Source organism: Castanea sativa, chromosome 1 (assembly GCF_040712315.1).
Source record: "Castanea sativa cultivar Marrone di Chiusa Pesio chromosome 1, ASM4071231v1".
NCBI lineage: Eukaryota > Viridiplantae > Streptophyta > Magnoliopsida > Fagales > Fagaceae > Castanea > Castanea sativa.
Window position 1 is genome coordinate 86848565 of NC_134013.1, and position 20606 is coordinate 86869170.

The window sequence follows — 20606 nt, forward strand, 5'->3', positions numbered from 1 at the left end:
TTGTGGAAACAATAGGCCTTTGAGTTGTGGGTATTGGGTAGTGGGTAGGTGCAGAGAGGTTTAGATGGCGTGGGGTTGAGAGAGCTAGAGAGCTGAGCCGAAAGTTGTGGTGCTATTTGAGGCCTCAAGTGGGAAGCGATAATGGAGTTTCTTAAGCCCTGAAAAGATATTAGAGAAGTCATCCTCTATCTGGTCAGACCTTTGCTTCTTTTCTTTGTTCTTTCCATCAATCCATTGAGTTTCAAATTAAGGGGGTATGAGTTTGTTTTTTAAAGCTTGTGTGTCTCACATGACCATTCTGTTAGTTTTGATAGTAGACTGACTGGATGTATTGATTTGGCAAGAATGTAGAGTTTGTGGAGTAAATTAGACAATAAAAAAGTTCAGGACGTGTCTTGATCACTACTTTAAAGATTGGGAGGGGGGTGTATGGACATTTTTCCCTATTGCTTTTGAAATTTACAGATTGATGATTCTAAAAAGACAGGCTGCTTCAATATTAATTGCCTTAGGTTTTGTGCAAATTTTCAAAAGCATTTATGTTAGGTCACCTATAACTAATAGGGTAAATTGCAAATTACACTTCTAAAGTTTGGGGGTGTTTGGATTTTACACTCTAAAATTTCTAAATTTGAATTTTACCCCCTGAAGTTTGGAGGTCTTTGGATTTTACACCATAATGTTTCAAAATTTGAATTTTGATCCCTTAATTTTAGAAGTGTTTGGAGTTTACTTCCTAAAGTTTGGGGGTGTTTGGATTTTATACCCTAAAGTTTCAGAATTCAGGGGTGTAAAATCCAAACAGTCCCAAATTTTAGGGGGTAAAATTCAAATTCTGAAATTTCTACGTATAAAATTCAAACACCTCTAAACTTTAAGGGGTATAATTTGCAATTTACTCTAACTAATGTATACCCAACAGAAATCAAGTTGTGATGACGGTCTCCATTTTACTGGTAAAGTAGTGAAAATTCAATGTGAATAAAAAGATACTAATAATTAGTAAAAATATATTAATTAATGTTACAAACATATACATAATTCTATGCACGCTTTAATAAATCAGTCGAAATAAAAATGCTAATATTCAAAATATAAATTAAAAAAAAAAAAGGAAAAGGGTAACAACATGGATTAAATCCTACTAAAAAAATAGGCAAAATTACAATGTTGATCTCTAAAGTTTACCTTGTGTGCACAATTGATTCTTTAAGTTTCAAGTGAGCGCAATTAGTCCATCAAGTTTAAAAAATGAGTTGTATTATTTCTTTTACTAACTACTGTTAGTGGTGTTACTTATGTGACTAATAGAGGAGAATTTCACTAATTAGTTTGGGAAATGGGGCATTTGCCCTTTTTTTTTGGTGCGAAATGGGCATTTGCCCATTTTCGCCGAATTACACTACCAAATGTTTACACGCTGATACTTTTCATGCAGAGAGTAAGATACTCTTTAACCTCAATTAGAAATAAGCGAGCAACAACAAAGACAAAAAAAATGGTTCCCCAAAAATAGAGAAAAAAAGAAAAAGAAAGAACAAACACATAGAACTTAGGCCTAATTAAAGATTAGATCATACGAGCCTTTCTTTAAGTATAAAGAGAAAATACAATACTTGTAATATACTGATCTATTGAGGATGACATCATTATTCAGCCTCAAATTCGAATTCAACTGAATCACACTGGAATTCAAGACTTATAGATATGATAGAGATTTCCACAAAAAAGAAGAAGAAGAAGATAGAAATAATCACAGAAAAATCCTAGGAGACATTATCTCCATCTATCTTGTTTAAAAAGAAGAAGAAAAAGATAGAGGTAATCATAGTAAAATCCTAAGAGATTATCTCCATCTATCTTGTTTAAAAAAGAAAATGAAAAGAAGATAGAAATAATTATACCAAAATCCTAGGAGATATTATCTCTATCTATTTTGTTTATATTACTCTCGGTAGGGTGACATGGTACTTCATTCTTTCACATTTATAATGGACCCTATTAATTTATGGTAGAGTCCATCATGAATATAAGAGACAGAAACACCACGTTACATACTTCAGGAGTACTTAAGAATTTTCGGTTTATCTTCGTTCTATCTTATTATTCAAATTCAAAATGTGTCGCCTATATATGTATCAATGCTATTATAAATACAAGATCCTATCAAAAAAAAATTATTATAACTACAAGAAGCTTGGTAAGGCAAAAAAGCATCACATATCCTACCTGCTTCCAAAAGCACCTTAGACAGCCTTCAATCTTCAGGATGGTTATTGTGGGGGTACAAGAACTCCAGTAAGGAAATTGCGCCACGTGTCATGCCCATGGCCGAGAATGACTATTATCCTGCTGAGAAGACCACGCCCTCGGACTGTAGGATCACATCAGTAGCACGTTACCAAAGGAGGTTGTACTGTATATAAAGAGCTTTGGGGAGCAAGCTAACACTGACATGACTAAAAGGTTGGTGGTTGCCACCACATTCAATGCATCCCATCAAACCTCCTAGCTATATTTATGTGGAGAAGACCCTTGAACAGTATTACATTGGCTGCCGCAACTCACAAGGGGGTTGGGAAGGGGTCCAATTGGACAGGCACTCAAGTAGTGGCTTGGATGGTCAACAAATAATGGAGGACCAAGATCATCTAAGGGGAGTTATATAATGTAAGGAACCCTCCAGGGAAAAATGGATCAAAAAAGGGAGAGAAAGACACTATAGCATCAGCAGCAGGGCTTGTAACCAAAATTAAAGAAGTATATATATAAGATTTAGTCTCCTCGGACTACGTCGAGGACGATTTACTTCGGGCAAAACAATCGTATTCATGTTTTCTTTTCATCTGGGCTTACTATAGTTATCTTTTGATTCATTAAAACCTAATTTTCCAGCCCACTCTTTACAAATTCATTGTATTGGGCTCTTTAGGACTAAGTCCCTTTCCTTGTAGGCTCGGGAACAAATTCCAGGTCCTTACAGTTATGATATTGGTTTTGAATTTATGTTATAATAAAAAATTGGGTTGTACAAAAGTCACATCCAAGTTTGTTGTCTACTTAAAAGGAATTGTCGTTATCTGTACTTAATGGTGGAGCCAAGAATTTAGTTTAGGGTAGGCAAAGTTGAAAGCAAAATTAATCTTAAAAAAAATTGATATTAATAAAAAACTAAATACACAAATATATATTAATATAATTTGGAGATTAATCTAAATAAATAGAGTTTAAACTATCAATTTTATTTCTTACAATAAATTATTGTAAAAGTGTTAAGAGTACAACAACGTACTAGTAATTTTGTATCTTCACTACCTTGAATGCTATTAAAAAATAATGCTGAATTCAACATTTTTTCTCTATTCTTTTAAACAGTTAAAATTTGGATTATAGCAAAAACAAGATTGAAAAAAAAAATTAAAAACTAAAAAAATAAGTAAAAGAGTGGAGGCTGTGGTTTTAGTGGTATATATGAATATAAGTATGCCATTTTTTTTATAAAAAATAATGATTATTTAGAACCCACCAAGAGAAGAGTTAATATTTTCACAAGTTGACACTGAGAATTATATAACTAGTAGACAATAAAGTAATGTAAGTTGTGGGCTTAAATGAAAATTAAATGTTCAACAATTGTGAAATTTATTGTGAGAAATACTATATATACTATATAGTATTGCTCTAACAATTGTGAAATTTGTTGTAAAAAAAAAATTGTGTAAATTCATTATTTATTGTTAGTAGTTTGGAAACTTGTCAAAAGAACAATACTTTTAGTCTTATGTGGGGCCATTGAACTTTGTTTTCATTGGAAAAAGACGAAAAAGTGCTATGTACTTATACAGGACATTAAATTGCTTTCTTTTAGAAGCAAAGAAGTCTTCTTATTTATGCTAGGGGCATAGTTGAGATAGAAAAATTTTGTTAGGAGCAAGTTGCTTTATAAGTATATTATATAGGAGTTTTTGGGGAGGGATCATCGCAGACATACCAGTCAACGTCCGAAGTCCCCGAGCAAGAGCAGCATGATAGGAGGGATTAGGAATTAGAGTGCCTGCGCAGATTGGTAAGGCACTTGGAGCTAGAGGTATGGGGCAGGCGCCAAAGAAGGAATCACGATGAGTCTCTTGAAAGATTGGTAAGTGTGAGGGGTAGTCATGGAGAAGTGTCCCACCAGTCTAGTTCCCATCGGTCCAAGGACAAGTCATGGGATTTCGTTGACAGAGATTCGGTTTCCTCTGAACGGCGTAGGCCTTAGAATGCCGCAATGGACACCATGAGCCGTGCGTTGTGCAGAGCGGCCCAGTCACCATCCTCGGACGAGATAGAATGAGCTCAGATGCCGAGGAGGTTTAGCAGACCACCGTTCATCTCGTATGATGGGAAGATAGATCTCGTTGAGCACATTGGCCATTATATTCAAATGATGTCTCTACACAATCAAAATGATGCGTTGATGTGTAAAGTGTTTCCTTCTGGCCTCAAGCCTGCTACTTTAAGGTAGTTTAATGGATTAAGGAAATGATCAATTCACAATTTTGGAGAGCTAATTCAGGAGTTCGGAGTCCGTTTATGATGTGTAGCTGAGTACCATAGCTGATAGACGCGTTGCTCTCTATGAAGATGGGAGCAGGGGAGACTTTTCGGAGTTATGTTAATAGATATTGGGAGTTGGATAATAAGATCGGCGGGGGTAATGAGAGGGTGGCTGCAAGTACTTTCAGGCTGGGTTTACTGGAGGATTCAGAATTACGGGAGCCGTTGACAATGAGACCCCCCGAGGATATGCGACAACTTATGAGGTGTACTGAGAAATATAAAAGGTTGGAAGATAATTGACAGCAAAGTTGGGCTCCGCCAGTGTCTGTACTTAGCTCTCTTCTCTCCCACCTTCTATTTTTATCTCATGCTCTCTCCCTATTTTCTTTTTCTTTCGTTCTCACAAGGTTGGGTATAAAATTGTTTGTTTCTCTTTCTCTATGATTTTAATTTCTATCTTATTGAATAAGTGGGACATGCAATAAGGGCTAGATTTTAAGCTTGCATATAGCATAAAAAATAGTATATATATAAATGGATAAAAATATGTACACATCATTTAGATTTTGGAGGAATACTCATGAGCCAATAATTTGTGAGTAAAATGTTAAAAGTATTAGAAATTTTATTATGAAAGCTTTTCAAACTAAAAGGTAAAAAATAAAAATTCTGTGATTGGTGCCAACATAAAGAAATAAAGCTCTTAAATTCATAATTGCTTAATTAAAAAAAATTAGAAATTTTATTATGAAAGCTTTACAACCTAAAATGTAAAAAACAAAACTTATGTGATTGGTGCCAACATAACAAAATAAAGCTCTTAATTGCTTAATTAAAAAAAAAAAAACTTTTTTGATAAATTTTAATGCTTCTATAGTAAAATTTATTGTACTCCTAGCATAACAATGCTCAATTAAAAAAAAAAAAGAAAAAGCATAACTATTCTGAATGCATTTCCATTACACTAACAAATGTTTATACGTATACGCGAATGTTTTTTATACAGAGTAAGAAACTCTTTAACCTTAATGCGAAATAAGGGAGCAACAGCAAAGGCAAAAAATGGAGACCCAAAAAAAAAAAAAAAATCAAACAAATATAACTTAGGCCTAATTAACAAAGAAAAGCTTCAATAGCTCTGTGTGTAACCTCCCATGTTGTAAGGATTGTGTTGCTGCATCTTTGCAATTCCAAGCTGTCCTTGCATCCCATCCTTTGCATACTGCTGCCACATCAATTGTTCTTCCACCAACAGCTTCTGCTTCTTCTCCATATCTGACATTTGCACGTAAGGCGGCGGTGCCACTGCCAATGAGGCTGCAAAAGGGTCTGCACTACTAGTCATAGCTGAGCTGCCTTCGGGTGTTGCTGGTGCCGGTAATGCTAGCATTGCTGGCCTTCCAGCTGAACCAAGTGCAACACTGCTTGCACTTCCACTAACCCCAGAGCCAGGACCCTGAATTGCTGCATTTGTTTCTGCCTGTTTATACATGCCATCAAGCAATAACATGTCAAAACCACCTGGAAGTGATGGCTTCTGCCCTGACAGATTGCTCGCTGATTGTACCAATGTTGATTCCCAGTCTGCATTCTCATCATTGAAGGCTTCCCACGCAAGAGCTGGCGCTTGATTTGTTGGTTGTGCACCCCCATCAAATAAGGCTAAGGCTAATTTATCGGCATGTTCTTCACTTGTAATTGTACCTTCTCCTAAGTTCAACAAATCACCTTCTTGTTGTATAATTTTGGTTTCTTTTTCCTCTTTCTTTATTGGTTCTACTTCCTTTTTCTCTTCCACAACTGGGGTTTCAACGAAACCCTCTGGTGGTGGCAGAGCCTTTATAGCATTCATATCTTCTACATTTTCTTCCACAGGCACTTCCTTTTGCTCCTCTTGTTGAGGCTTTGATTTTTTGCCTTGTGCCAAAGCTGACTTGTCTCTTATGAATTCGTCCATTATCTCAAGTTTCTTTCGGGTAATCTTCTCAAGCTCTGGGTACTCAGAAGAGCGTGCAATCCCAATGCTCTTGCTCCAGGCATAGAACACGTCGAGCTCATCAAACTGTTTGCCAACTCGGCAAAACATCTCGTGGATCTTCACACAGTCTTGGACATCTTGCTCCATAAAGCGGTCTACTAAGATACCCATTATTTCTGTTATGTCATAGTATATTTGGAAACTCTCTTTCACAATGGGGTAGAGAGCCACTATCACAACTCGGTTGTTCTTTGCTTCACCTGCTCCAATCCAGAAAATTATCATATTTATAATCACTAGTGCCTGGTTGCACCAAAGTATGGGTAATGCAATACAAAACATATTTCACAACTACTCAAATAACTAATTGTAATTTTGGAGCAACATAACTCTTATTTAGGTTCTCTATTGACACTGTACACCAATCACAATAAGCCATATCATTAGTGATAAAAAAAAGCTGTAAAAATTATTTTGTTTAAAGAATTATTGACAAAATAGTTACATTGATGAATGAAAAGTGAAAACATTGGAAAAAACTTAGACAATAGTCTCTTAATCCTATCATATTATTGGCATGGTACCAAAGATGAACGTATCTACTAGTGGTAAATTGATTAAATCTTCTAAAGTTCTTAAGGTAACTTTATTATATTATAGAGTTTTTTGAACTCTATCCTATATTTTCACTTTAAAATAAGTGAATTGGATCTTATAATGTTTCATCAACATTTAAACAAATATTGACTAATACCATTTTAGAATTATTTATATTATAGATAATCTAGCAAAATTAAATTCGTACATTTTAAAATGAGTGGTTTGAATTTTGAGAAATCAATGGTGAAGTTATTTTAAGATCTTCAAGAAGATCCTAATACGTGGTAGAGCCGGCTCAACCATATAGGCGATCAAGGCAATCGCCCAAGGCCCCCAAATGGAAGAAGACCGCCTCTATTAAGAGCTTTTCACTTAGCAAAAAAAATATTAGATCCATCCCAAAATTTTTGAACAGCAAAAATGAGTATTTTATTTAAAAGAGTAGTGCTAGGGACAAAACAAAAATCACACTTCTTTAGAACGAACTTACTTATTGTTATGCACTCAATGCTTTTCCATTCAATGCTATCAATACTCTTTATTTAGATTTAGCTTTTAACTCTTTTTACATGTTATGTGTACAGAAGCAAAAAAGAAAAAAGAAAAAAAAAAGGTCTTTATTAGTTAGTTTTGGCTTCCCAACATGTATTGTACAAAAGCAAAATAATTTTTTTTATTTAGTCAGCTAGTTTTCTAAGTTTCTATCTTTTATACATTGTGCTACCTGTCTACTAATCTTTATAGCAAAATCAGATATGCTTCTAGGCTAGATGAAATTACAGTAAAATGTATAAGATCTCTTTTCATTTATCACATAAACTTAATCATTAATTTTACATTTCAAAAGATGCAGAAAAGTAAATGTTTAATTAATAATAATAATATTAAAATTTAAAAAAAAATATTATTTAATTAATATTTAAATATAAAAAGGCCCTTATATATAGTTGTGGACTTAGGCTCCGAAATGTATCGAGCCGTCCCTGATACGTGGTAAACAAACATACGTGCATTTGAATACAGTGGACATTCATAACAAAATAATAATGGTGCACATTAATACAAACCTGTAGGGCGACATGCTAAGAGTCGCTCAAGAAGCTGTTGCAAATGCTGCATCCTTGAAAATATGAGTTCATTCTTCATCTCACGCACTGGTGTAGCTCTTGGAGGTGCCTGGTTATGCTGGCTAGCTTCCTCGTCATCTTCTTCGTATGCAAAAGCACTGCGTTTTCCCCTCCGGCTTTGCATCCTAAACTCAAGCCTTTCATCAAGATACAATGCATACGTTCTTATAAACGAAGAATAATCCCATGAATTTGAATGTGAAATGTCTCGGAAATCTGACAAGTTAAGAAGACGCGTGCCGCGCCTAGTTGAGAAAAAGATTTCTTGCTCATACGCAGGATCACCATCAGAGAGTAGCCTTTGGATCAATATAAGTGTTTTAAGTGCCACAACCCAATTCTTAGTCTTGCTGAGGCGCCTAGAGAGGGTGTTCACACAAGAGCTTATATATGCACGTGAATAGCATGTTAAGCTAAGTATTTCACGTATGTGTCTCTCTTCTGCTGGGTATTCATCGTGTCTTGTTGCCTTCACAATGGCTACTTCGAGGTCTCCTAGTGAGTTACTGCTTCCAACTTTTGCTAGGCTTATGGTGGTCTGGTCCTTCACTGCTCCTATGGCTTTTCTAAATTTGCTTGGAGCCATGGATTTATATAAGTATATATATGGTGAGGCTGATCTGACAAAACAAAAGCTTCATTATAACGGTTTTTGAGTGATATGCAAATCATCCATCAGAAAAACTAATTTAAATATTCATTTATTATACGATTAAGGTAACAATAACCACATTAATTGTCATACCAGTTTATAAACATTTTGTAAAATTGGATTCATTCATGCATTCATTTACAACAAGATGACATTTATACTAGCTTTTATTAAGTACAATCCGGAGCATGCATAAAAGAGAAAATACTACAATATTTGTGATATACCATGAGTTAATGATGACACCATTATGTATTAACGTAATTATAAGTACAAGAAACCTTAACCATTAATCTAGGCAAAAAAGCATTATCACATCCCCTTGTTTATTGACTTTACGCCAAGTCAATGAAATGAATGGCCTATCCCACCAACACATAATCCTGCAAACACACATAGACACCAAAAGAAGAAGAAGAAGAAGATATTCTACCTGCTACCGAAAGCACCTTAGACGATCTTCCTCAATCTTTAGAATGGTTGAGAAAATTTTTTTGTTTTTATTTTTGGAATTTATATTGTAGTACAAGCTTTGGTTGTACAATAGTCACGTCAAAGTTTGTTTTCCAGCTAAAAGAGAAAATTCCATAGGCAGTAGCTAGCTGCTGTTAAAAGGATTGTTGTTCTCTCATATCTATACGTTGCTCTCTTCTCTTCTCCCTTTTCCTTTTGTTTTTGTCTAATGCTCTCTTCTTATTTTCCATCTCTTTCGTTCCTCCGATTGCCAAGGATTAATTACACCCTCCTTATTTCAATGGACCATGCACAAGCCTTAATTTTAGCATGAAAACATGGAAATTTGATGGGAGATACTGATCCATATGGCACATTGATGCATGATACAGTTAAAAGTGTTTGACTCAATGATTAAAAATCATAGGCCTCTTTATTTCTTTTCTTTTTTTAATGAAGGGTAAAATTTAGGTACGGTTAATTCTTTAAGTGTTATACATTAAAATCACCAATTAACTTCAATAATTTAAACCACATGATTAAGTTTGTTTATTAGTTAATACAAAAATGTAGTTGAATTCAATTGAGAAAAATTTAAGATATAGCATTTAAGAAATTGTAATTAAAGATTGTCTTAAAATGAATTTATAACCTTTTTCTGTTGTCAAAAACCTTTGACCCTTTCAACCTCCTTATGACCACAAAAAATTTGTAAATGAATGGTTACAGCTAGAATATAAATCCCTCCATTTCATTTTATGTGTTCCATTTTATGTGTTCTGCTTTATACTTTACCAATCTAAACTTGTCGTTGAAGATTTGATTTATTAATGCTATAACGTACATGTACGACTTTCCATGGAAAACAAATTTACATCATATGTAGGGTTGGCCTTTTGAACTTTCATGAGATAAACCTGAGCGAATCTGAAGAATCATGCAAAGGGATATTTAATAAAAAAATGAAGAGGAAGAAAAGAAACAATTTATCCAAAAAAAAGGAGGAAGAGAGAAGAATAAAGAACTGAGGTAGAATGTGGAAACATATGGAGTTTGTTTTATTTATTTATTTATGAACACATATGAGGCTTTACACAAGCACCCCTATGCCCCTCAAAGTGAAATATGAAAAAGGAAAACAAAAAGTCTCATGGATCTTGCAAATCAAGTGATAGTTTAAGATAATTATTTAAAATTTACCCAAACTCTATAACAATAAAAAAAATATATAAAAATCAAGTTATTTATAAATAGTTTGGGCTCAATTTGGGGAAAAAAAAACATGTTTATTTTTGTTCACTTAGCAAAACAGCCAACTCAAGCTTAAAATATATTTATATATACTTGAGATTAGATTATATATTTTTTGTTCATTAATGACAATTATTTACAATTAATTAACAATATTAAATAGTCCATTTTATAGTAAAATTATATATAATGTTTAAACAACAACACAAGGTTCATGAATTTAATTTTTATTATCATAAAAAGAAATCATTCTATCTAATTGATTATAATAATATAATTTCAACTATAATTTAATATTTTGATTATTTATTAATAATTAGCACATATTTTTTTAGGGATAAAAAATGCTAGTCTTACTGTTTACAATATGTGGGAAATAAATAAGTTAATCAAATAATTCGTAAGTAGGTTCGAGCTTATTTACAATAAAATGAACAAAACTTGAACAAGTAATTTAATTTAATGATGAGCATGAGCTCAGCTTATATTTAAAAATAAAAATTAAATGAATAATCTTGTTTAATACTTGACTGCTTGACTTGTTTACAAACCTACATTAAGGGAGGGGTAGCGGGAATAGGAAAATGACTTCTTACCACTTTAGGGTCTGTTTGAGATTTGCTTATTGTGTTGAAAACTTGAAATTGAAATTTTTTTGCTGAAAATACTATATATAGATAAAGATAAAAGTTAACAGAAATAGTACAATGAGACCCATAAATAGTACCAAAAAGTGTTGAGGAACCCATGAATAGTACCAATAATAATCTGAATAGCAAAATAAGCTACCAAATATAATCTATCCAAATGCAACCTAATTGTAACCTGCCATATCAATAGTTATGAAAAAAAAAATGTGTGCCTAGCTAGCTGTGTTTTAAAGTAATGGTAGCACTTGATAAAGATATCCGATAGTCAGACACAATTAAGAAAAGATCATCTTCCATAGAAGCCGAGCAATCTTGGCAACTACTAAGACAAGAACAAACCATGATGTCCCTGAGAGCACGACTAGGCCAGCCACAAACTTATATCCCTTTCCAGGTGAAGCTCTCTTCCAAGGTTGATTAAGCTTTTGGAAATTATGAGTAGGTGAAGCATGCTTGCTTGAGCCATTAATTTGTAATAGTTTATCTAAGGGTTGCACCTCCAAGGACCATCCACTATTATGAACTGGATTTTCTACAGCAGAGGCATGGCTTGCAGGGATGGACTCCAATAAGGATTGGAGACTTGAATGAATGGCACTTTGTGTTCCTGTAAACGCATGTTACAATTATGAATTAAAAAGATAAATAAAAATCAAAGCCACAAAAGAGAATACTAATACTAGTATTATCACTTTCACACGGTCCACCACACAACATGTTTGCTCAATTGTTGTGAAAGAATTTGTGAAAGCTGTGTCCTTAGACTAGAAAATACTAGTTCCACTTACCAGATTCTGTAACAGAAAAGCTTTCATATTCTTTGTGTAGTTCCCTGGGAGCAGTAGGTGGGCTATAAGACAATACTTCATCTTCATTAATTTTTGTTACTTCAAAATTGTTGTTCAGCTGGTAAAAAGTTGCAGTAATCAGATAATCAACAGAATATAAGTAAAATTATAACCAAAGCCTATTTTGTAACATGGTTAGTGGGTTTAACACGGGTGAAGCCAGATTTTATTTCCAAGGGGGCCAATTCATAAAATTATAAAGATAAACGAACAAACAAACATAAACCTAGTTAGTTACCTTTGAAGACATATCAAGAGGCTCATGTGACCAATGTGGTTCCTGTAGGATCATTGGTTCCCCATCAATTGATTGAGGTGTAGGAATATCAAGTATTGGATCATATAATCTTTCTGAATAGTGCACACCAAATCCCCTATTAGGGTCAATTTCAGACTCTTTTGCTGCTCTCAAGAACTCATTCTGTTCAAGCAACATTTGATCTGTAACACAATCTGCTGCCTGACTATTGCAGATATAGTGACCATTAATGTTGTTAAGTTCTGCCAGGAAGCCAAGGTCCTCCAAATCTTTGAATATATCACAACCATCCCAACTTGGTGGAGCTTCATATTCACTTTGATTGAAATTGAACAAGTCCTGATAATGGTGGCAAACATGGAAAAATATTTGCTTAAGTAAAGCTTGCTATATCATTGATGTTAGCGAGTCACAACAGATAATAAGAACAAAAATGAAAGTCAGTCATCAAGCAATGCAATATATAGTGCCCATTGTTCTTGTTATCGCAAATTGAACACCTTGATTTGCATATTTCAGTCCATTGTTTGAGGGATGTACTAGATTACGAAGCATATTATTAGGAAATTATGTGTGTGCACTTATTTCACCCCCACCAATATATATATATATATACACCCATAAGAAAACTGCAATATCAATATTTTTTTAATTTTAAGATTTTCACTCCCTAACTCAAGTGATATCCTAATTCAAGACTTGCAGCTTTAGGAAATTGTGAATTTGATTATTTAACCATTATTCTAATACTCTCTCTCAAGTCTAAGTCCAATCCCCCCCTAAGTAAGTGATACTTAACTTGTGATATTTTTAACTTTATATAAAATGGGAGGTCGATTAATGGAGACAACAGCAATAGTCTGGATTTATATTGTATAAACACTAAGCAATCTTTACCATAAAGAATTTAGAGATATAAACTTTGAATTGTTCATATTATATGCTGAAATAAAACCTCGAAACACACCGAAAGAAACTAAATTTATAACAAACATAGACAATAATAATAGCCAAGTATTCGATCTAAAATTTTGGAATTAGCCACAGATTCTTAGAGATCAGTTAGGGTCGGTTGTAATTATGAGATATTATACCAACCTCATTTTTATTATTGTTGTTGACAGGCCAAGTAGTTTCCTCAACCGTTGTTAAGTTATTTTCACCCTCTAAGGAAAAAGTAAATTCTCCACTTGACTCTGTTAAAATGGGAAAAGCCTCTATCGAAGATGAGAAGGCATTTGTGTCAACTGGCATGCTTTTCATCACCATAGACATATTCTGAACATCATCAGACATCACATGCTGTGAAGGGGGCTGGTTAGGAAGTTGGGGTGATTCAAAAGCAGCATTGTTTAGCGTATCATCATGACATGAGTCCCAATTTTCCTGGTTCAATGGTGTTCCACTCTGTACACCACTCTTATAGATTACTCTACAGAGTACATACAAATCCTGCATCATATGATTTACGCCAAAAAAAATCTCAGAAAACAGTGGCTAAGTAGCTAGTACAATTGGCAAACAATGCGATTGTCTATATATGAAGCTGAACTAATGTACACAAGTTATTTAAGTAAAACCATCAAATAAGGAAAAATTATTAAATACTAAATATTATATTACTTGTATTTCAAGAATATTTAATAATTATTCAAAAATAAGTGAGAGTAACCCTCCAAAAAGGAAAAAGGTACCTGTATATCGATATCAAGGTCCTTATCAAGTAGTCTATATTCATGCATTACCCAACTAGTTCGGGCACCTCTTGGCGGCCGACCAGTGTAAAAGACAAGGATCTTCTTCATTCCCAAATTTTGTTCCCCATGAGAAATAGTTCTATCTCTTCCACTAACTTTCCAGTATCCAAATTCATTAGCACGATTTATCTTTGAACCATTTGCGTGCTTCTTGTTTCGGGGACAAAAGAAGTACCACTCGTTGTCACTAGATTGATATTGACTTCTTCCTTTAGTTGATAAAAATGTAATTAGTGTTAGTTATCACACATGACCAAGCTAAATGAAACTAAAACATGTGTTAGGTTTATATATGTTTTGGTAAATCCTAGTGCCAAAATATATCAAATTATGATTTATATATAATTGTGTCTACTAAGAGTTTTGTAACTTAATTAACACATTCAACACTATAAAGAAATTTTGAATGAAATATATTTTATTGAAAAGTAGACATTGCAGTTTCAAAACCAATGCAAATTTAATCTAATTTGGATTTAAAATGAGTGAAATGTGACAGTTAAAAACTGGTACAAAGTGTTGTACCTAAAATTCATTTGACCCTTTATTTCATATATATTTTAAAGCATTAGATATTAAAGGTATTGATTTATTTATATCTACTAATTTTGTTCTTCATTTTTTTTTTTTAATACTTTTTCTATACAAAAGTTAGGAGTATTTAACCCCAAATTCTTTATACAAGAAAAATCAAATAATACAACTAAATTACAAAACTCTTAACACTCGTACCACACATATTATATATCAAGCAAATACCTGGAAGGTCCCAAGGAGAATATTTGTATAGGTCTAACTCCGAAATCACTTGGAAATGGGATGGGGCTCCGATGACTTTTCTCTTAAGATAGTAATTTAATAATTCAACATCTGTTGGATGGAAACGGAAACCTGGTGGAAGAAATGTGTTTTCCATCGAATTGGAAACAGCTGGCATGGTAAACCCCTGAGGAAAAAAAAAATCCAGGTCAATAATAAATGTGAAAGCATTTATTTTCTAATTTAAGCAGTAAAGCATCAAATCATTTTCTACCAAACAAATTAAAGACAAAGCATCATATCATTTATTATTTATTGCAATGAATTATGATCGTGTTAACTGGCAATATAAGTATGTGTTTAGTGCAAAACAATGTGAGAGGGGGCATTAAGCCCAATGACCTATACATATTAACACATAATTGTGCATAAATTGTAAACTACACCTTAAATTTTAGTGCTTAATTTTCTTGGAATTTCACATTAGCAACTGCATTACCACACAATTTAAGAGCTTTTTTCAAAAAAATAAAACACTGACAGTTTGTCTGAACTTTGGATGGCTAAAATTAAAACAACATTTAAAAAAAGTTAAAAATTAGCAAAATTCTTCTAGATGCTGCAAATTTTTTTTTTTTTTTTTTGGAAAATTTCCTTCTAGATGCTACAATTAATATGGGGAAGACAGGTACTGTGAATAATCATTTACCCATCCTTGAATTTCTAACAATGGAATAAACAGAAACAAGTCAACTGTTCAAGAAAAGTAAAGGTCTCAGATTCCCCAAAATTTATGACTAATGGCCTACAGGAGAGACATAATTTGCCACTATTTATTATAGCACTAAAAACTAATAAATGTTTCACCAAAAAAAAAAAAACTAATAAATGAACATAGACATCATTTTTGACAAAAATAGTCTAATACGCACCGTAAAACGAACGTCATGGCCAGCTACTCTTTATTGCAAGCCAGTATTTATTGCACACAAATAATTGAATAAAATTGTATTTCAATTCAATTTCATATTCCATAATAAAGATAATTTTGTTTTGTCCTTTTTTTTGTTTATTTATTGTTTGAGTCCCGTTAATACGTTACCTTAGGGTAATTATTAATGAATAATTTTAAAAAAGTTAATATTACTTGTATGAGAAAAATAAAAAGTTATTAAAAAAATCAATTACTTTTTTTCTTTTTCTCATAAAAATTTATAAAAATACTTCTTAAATTGATGTTCTTAGGACATTCGTTAAAATTTTTCTTATTACTTTTACCCTAGTTCATACCCTTTCTTTGACCCCACTCACAAACAAATTAAGAAAAGATGAACACGCTTAATTTCATGGTTTAATGATTTTGAAATTTCAAATTTTTCTATATATGATGCATGATTAGTCCATATAGTTGTAAATTAAACAAAATATATAAGCATAATATATAGTACAAGTACTACAACTTAAACAAAATAATCATGATATATAGTACAAGTACTACAACTTTAGGATTAGTTTATGATTAACTAGTATAAACCTTATATTAGAGTTCATGGTAACACATAGTTCATAATAATAAAGATGAAATTGTTCAAGAGTTTTTTGTTATGGATATAGGTAGGGTTATAAACGAACTAAGTTGTTTATGAACAATAGGAACTTGGATTGAAAAAAAAAAAAAAAAACTTGTTTATATTGGTTTGTTTAACAAACTGGTCAAACTCAAGCACACGTTTATGCTCGATTATTAAATGAGCCAAATTCAAACATGATAATGTGTTTGTAAACAAATTTGTGAACATGAGACTTGATTTAGTTATATATATATATATATATATTTGAGTTTGGATTTTATAATTTTGTAAATAGATCTTTATGATAACAAATTATAATTTGTAGTTTATTGATAATATATATTGTCAATTCATAGATTTATGAAGTGGTAAAAATTTTAGTCTAATTTTTACTATATATGAGAAAAAGAAGAAATTAAACAAGTAGCTTATCAACAAGTTCGATTTGTTAAGTAAAAATATAAACCAAACTTGAACACATAATTTTATTTCTTAATGAGCTCTAACTTGACCACGTCAAAATAAAACTAAATGAAGAAACTTAAAATTTTATTACTATGACTCATATACAACGTTCTTCCCTCTACCTCAACAATAATTCTAAGTGGTAGTCGGTGTCAAGAGCAAACGTACTAAACGTCTAAAACCATACTGACCCAAATATATGCAAACCACCACCACTCTAAATCTGAACCAATAATCCACATTCCTCTCTCTCTCTCTCTCTCTCTCTCTCTCTCTCTCTCTCTATATATATATATATATAACCCATACTGACCCAATTATTATTATTATTTTTTTCATTCTAAAAAAATAAATAAATAAATAATCCTCATTCCTTTTTAATCCATCATTATCCACAAAATCACATATTCACATGATTCTGCCCATTTGGATTTGTTTGGTGTTATGCTCTAGCTTTCAGAGTGGCATCGAACCTAGCTAACGCTCTTCTATCGATTTCAAACCATTTCTTTCTCCTCGAACATTCACCATGTTTGTCCTCATCAACTTCCTTTTGTCTTTACATGCAGCTATATCCCTCACTCCAAAACTTCCTTTTTATGATGGATCTATATTTGTATTGTTGCCCTTCCTATTTATACTACTACTTGTTCGCATAACAGCCAAACATGGAATAGTTGCATCTCCATCTTTGCAAACAAAAAAACAAAAAGGCCCCTCGTAAGCTTTCACCTACCAGCAACATATAGGCATACATATGCCAAGATGCACTAGTTTCATGCCTCATCATGTGACCATACTCACTCATGCGCTTCACTATGATGGAGATGTATCAACTCGATCATTTCTTTTGGCCACCCACGACGCTTTCATTTGCTAACGTATTTTCTTGCAATCGATATCAGCCATCATCATCCTATTTTGCTGACCACTGGCATCTGTTGTCACCCACATGCCCAAATCTCTCCCACATGTTCTGACCTAATTACATTTTACATTCCAAAGTCACGCATAATAATTCAAGCTACAGCCATTCTGTTCCAACCTATCATCCACACTTCATTTAATTTGGTCTTGCCTAGTTTACTCCTCATAAAATCCGATTATGTTCCTTCATGGTCTCACCTTTTTTGTTACTCAACTAGTTATTTCCAAGTTCTCACCTTGAGTTTGAGGGGGAGACGTGAAAGATATCAAAACCCAAGTTTCTTATACTTGGAGTACTAGCATTATAACTCCATATTAGTTCAAAATTTAACCTACTATGTATATCCTTCAATGGGTTCATTATAAAATATAAGGCTTAATAGTAAAAATATAGCTAGTAAAAACTTTTAGCTATGAATGTAGGCCCTTAAGATCGAACCACAGTAATTTCATGCGTTCTTTTCCTTTCTTTTTATTTTTGCCCTTCTTTTCTTCTTCATAAATTCTCATATCTTATCATTATATCATAACTATGTCCTATCTTTTTCAAAATGATATTAAAGCAATGTTTTATATTTTATAATATATAATAATAAACATGTTGACCCTCATGCTAAACCACATCAATCTAATTCGAACAAAACATGAAATAAAAAAGCAACTACAATCAATTTGAACATTGGGCGGCCATGTAAGTATATGAAGTGGGCCCTGTGGAAATCTCATCATCCACTTATAATGAGATGACTCCAAGATCCCTTACTTGATTTCGAACAATATGCCACCATAAAAGCTTTAAGTATGTATTTTGTACTTCAATAAAAAAGAAAATAATTATTTTGTATTGATTTTTTTTTTTCAAAAAAAAAGAAAAACAAAAAAAAGCTATAAGGATCGAGCACAGTCAAAATAGCATTTGGAACTGCATATTACCAAAAAAAAAAAATGATAATAATAAAAAATAAAAAGCTATAATGTAAAACTTATGCCAATAAACTTGAGCAAAATGAAGCAAAAGAAGATCCTGCATTACCAATTTCTTGAACTCCGAAATAAATAACTAAAAGAGCAATTTGAATTCTAAAAACAAATAATAGTGAGCAATTTCCCGACCAAAAAAAGCAATTTACCTTTTTTCCGCGCTCTTCTGCTTGATCTAACCAATGATTAGAAGATTGGCAATGAACAGATATTGGAAAGATTTAAAGTTTGGGAAAGGAATTTTGATAAATTTCAAGTTTTCGGGAGTGAAAAAAGGGTTTTAATGAACGTTTTGTAAATAGCATTAAAATTTATTTTTCTTTAGAGATTGCTATGATTGATAAAAAAAATTAAACTTATGTAATTATGGAAAGTAAATTTCGCTGAATTAAATTTCTTGCATAAATTTAATGACGGACTACAAAGGAAAGATTATCTGGAAATAGTGATTGGTAGATAAGAACTTGACTAATAAGGCAATTCATCTTCATAAGATAAGAACTAGACTAATAAGGCAGTTCATCTTCATTATGCCCGCACTTGGTATTGTGAATACTGACATCATGAGTATGGGATACGGCTTGTGTCCGGTGCTTTTTGCATTGGATACATTACGATGCGGACATATGTTCAAAATTAGACACATGTTTGAATCGTAGTGTGTCTAGAGTAAAAAGGAACTGAATACAAGCTTCACTCATAAGTATGATATAAACGTATTCTTCAAGAAAAATAATTAGATAGTGATATTCATATATATAAACTAGCAATATATCTGTATAAGTAATTAATCCAAATGGATTAAGATACCTTCTCATTTAAATTTTCCAATTCATTTTAGTATTTTAATTACACGTGCGACACGTGTCTTTTATTTGAAACTTGAAGAGTTAGATGGTAATCCTATCTAGATGGTTAGTGATCAAACTCAAGTAACCTAAACATTAATAGATTTAAATTAAAAAAAGAAAACTCCTCAGATCATCAATAATTAAAGTTAAATCTTATTATTTATTCCTCATTACACAATTTTGTTACATACAACCTGCAAAATCGTATTTTAAAAATACAATTTTACTTATAATTGTAAAATCATGTTTTAAACAAAATTTTACAATCTGAAGTAAAATAATGTTTTCAAAACACGATTTCAATTAATGTAGTCTTACGAATATTATATACACGGTGGAGTATAATGATCACAACACAATAATACGAGAACACAAAGTACAAATTTTATGAAGACTAATTACTTTTTAGAAAATCAAAGAAAATCTCATTTACATTGATAAAAATAAAATAGTAGAATATTGGCATGTTGATCCCATCATCCCACACGGATATAAAGCCGACGGAAAAAGTAGCAAAAGTTTTTCAACGATGTGGTAGTGAAAGGCAGAAAGGGCATCGATCTTCAGCAATATTCCAGATCCAGAATCTCCTCTACTACCACTCAAGTTGGCTTTGACAAAGACCAATTGACCTAACCTTTTGTCTTCTTTCTTCTTTCTTCGGTTTTTTTTTTTTTTTTTTTGCTGAATCTTCTTTCTTCGTATTTATTGAAACCTACTTGCACATAATAGGTAAACCATAACTTTAATTATTATTTATTTTTTTGCAGTTTTAATTAATTTATTTTTGTCTTAGAAATGATACCATTTAATGCTCCATTATGATAATTGTTACATTCTTTATCATCATGTTCAAATACTAATTAGTTTTTAATGTAGGTGGGGTTTAAAATTTAATTCTAGATTTCTTATAGACTTATTCTACGATAAAAAAGTGA

General features: G+C 32.4%; 1 protein-coding gene across 1 annotated transcript; it reads right to left on the bottom strand.

Moving 5' to 3' along the window:
- Positions 1 to 5668: 5668 nt before the first annotated feature.
- Positions 5669 to 8830, bottom strand: LOC142606494 (putative clathrin assembly protein At1g03050). The gene is made up of 2 exons (XM_075777835.1): positions 8185 to 8830; positions 5669 to 6777 (listed from the first exon to the last, which is right to left on the bottom strand). Exons 1-2 carry the CDS (start codon positions 8828 to 8830, stop codon positions 5669 to 5671), a joined length of 1755 nt encoding a protein of 584 aa, XP_075633950.1.
- Positions 8831 to 20606: the final 11776 nt, after the last annotated feature.

Bases quoted from the DNA above. Each gene is read 5' to 3' on its own strand.
- LOC142606494 (XM_075777835.1), bottom strand. From the start codon at position 8,830: ATGGCTCCAAGCAAATTTAGAAAAGCCATAGGAGCAGTGAAGGACCAG. The intron at 6,778-8,184 runs GTTTGTATTAAT...GGATTGGAGCAG, and splicing joins CTTAGCATGTCGCCCTACAG to GTGAAGCAAAGAACAACCGA.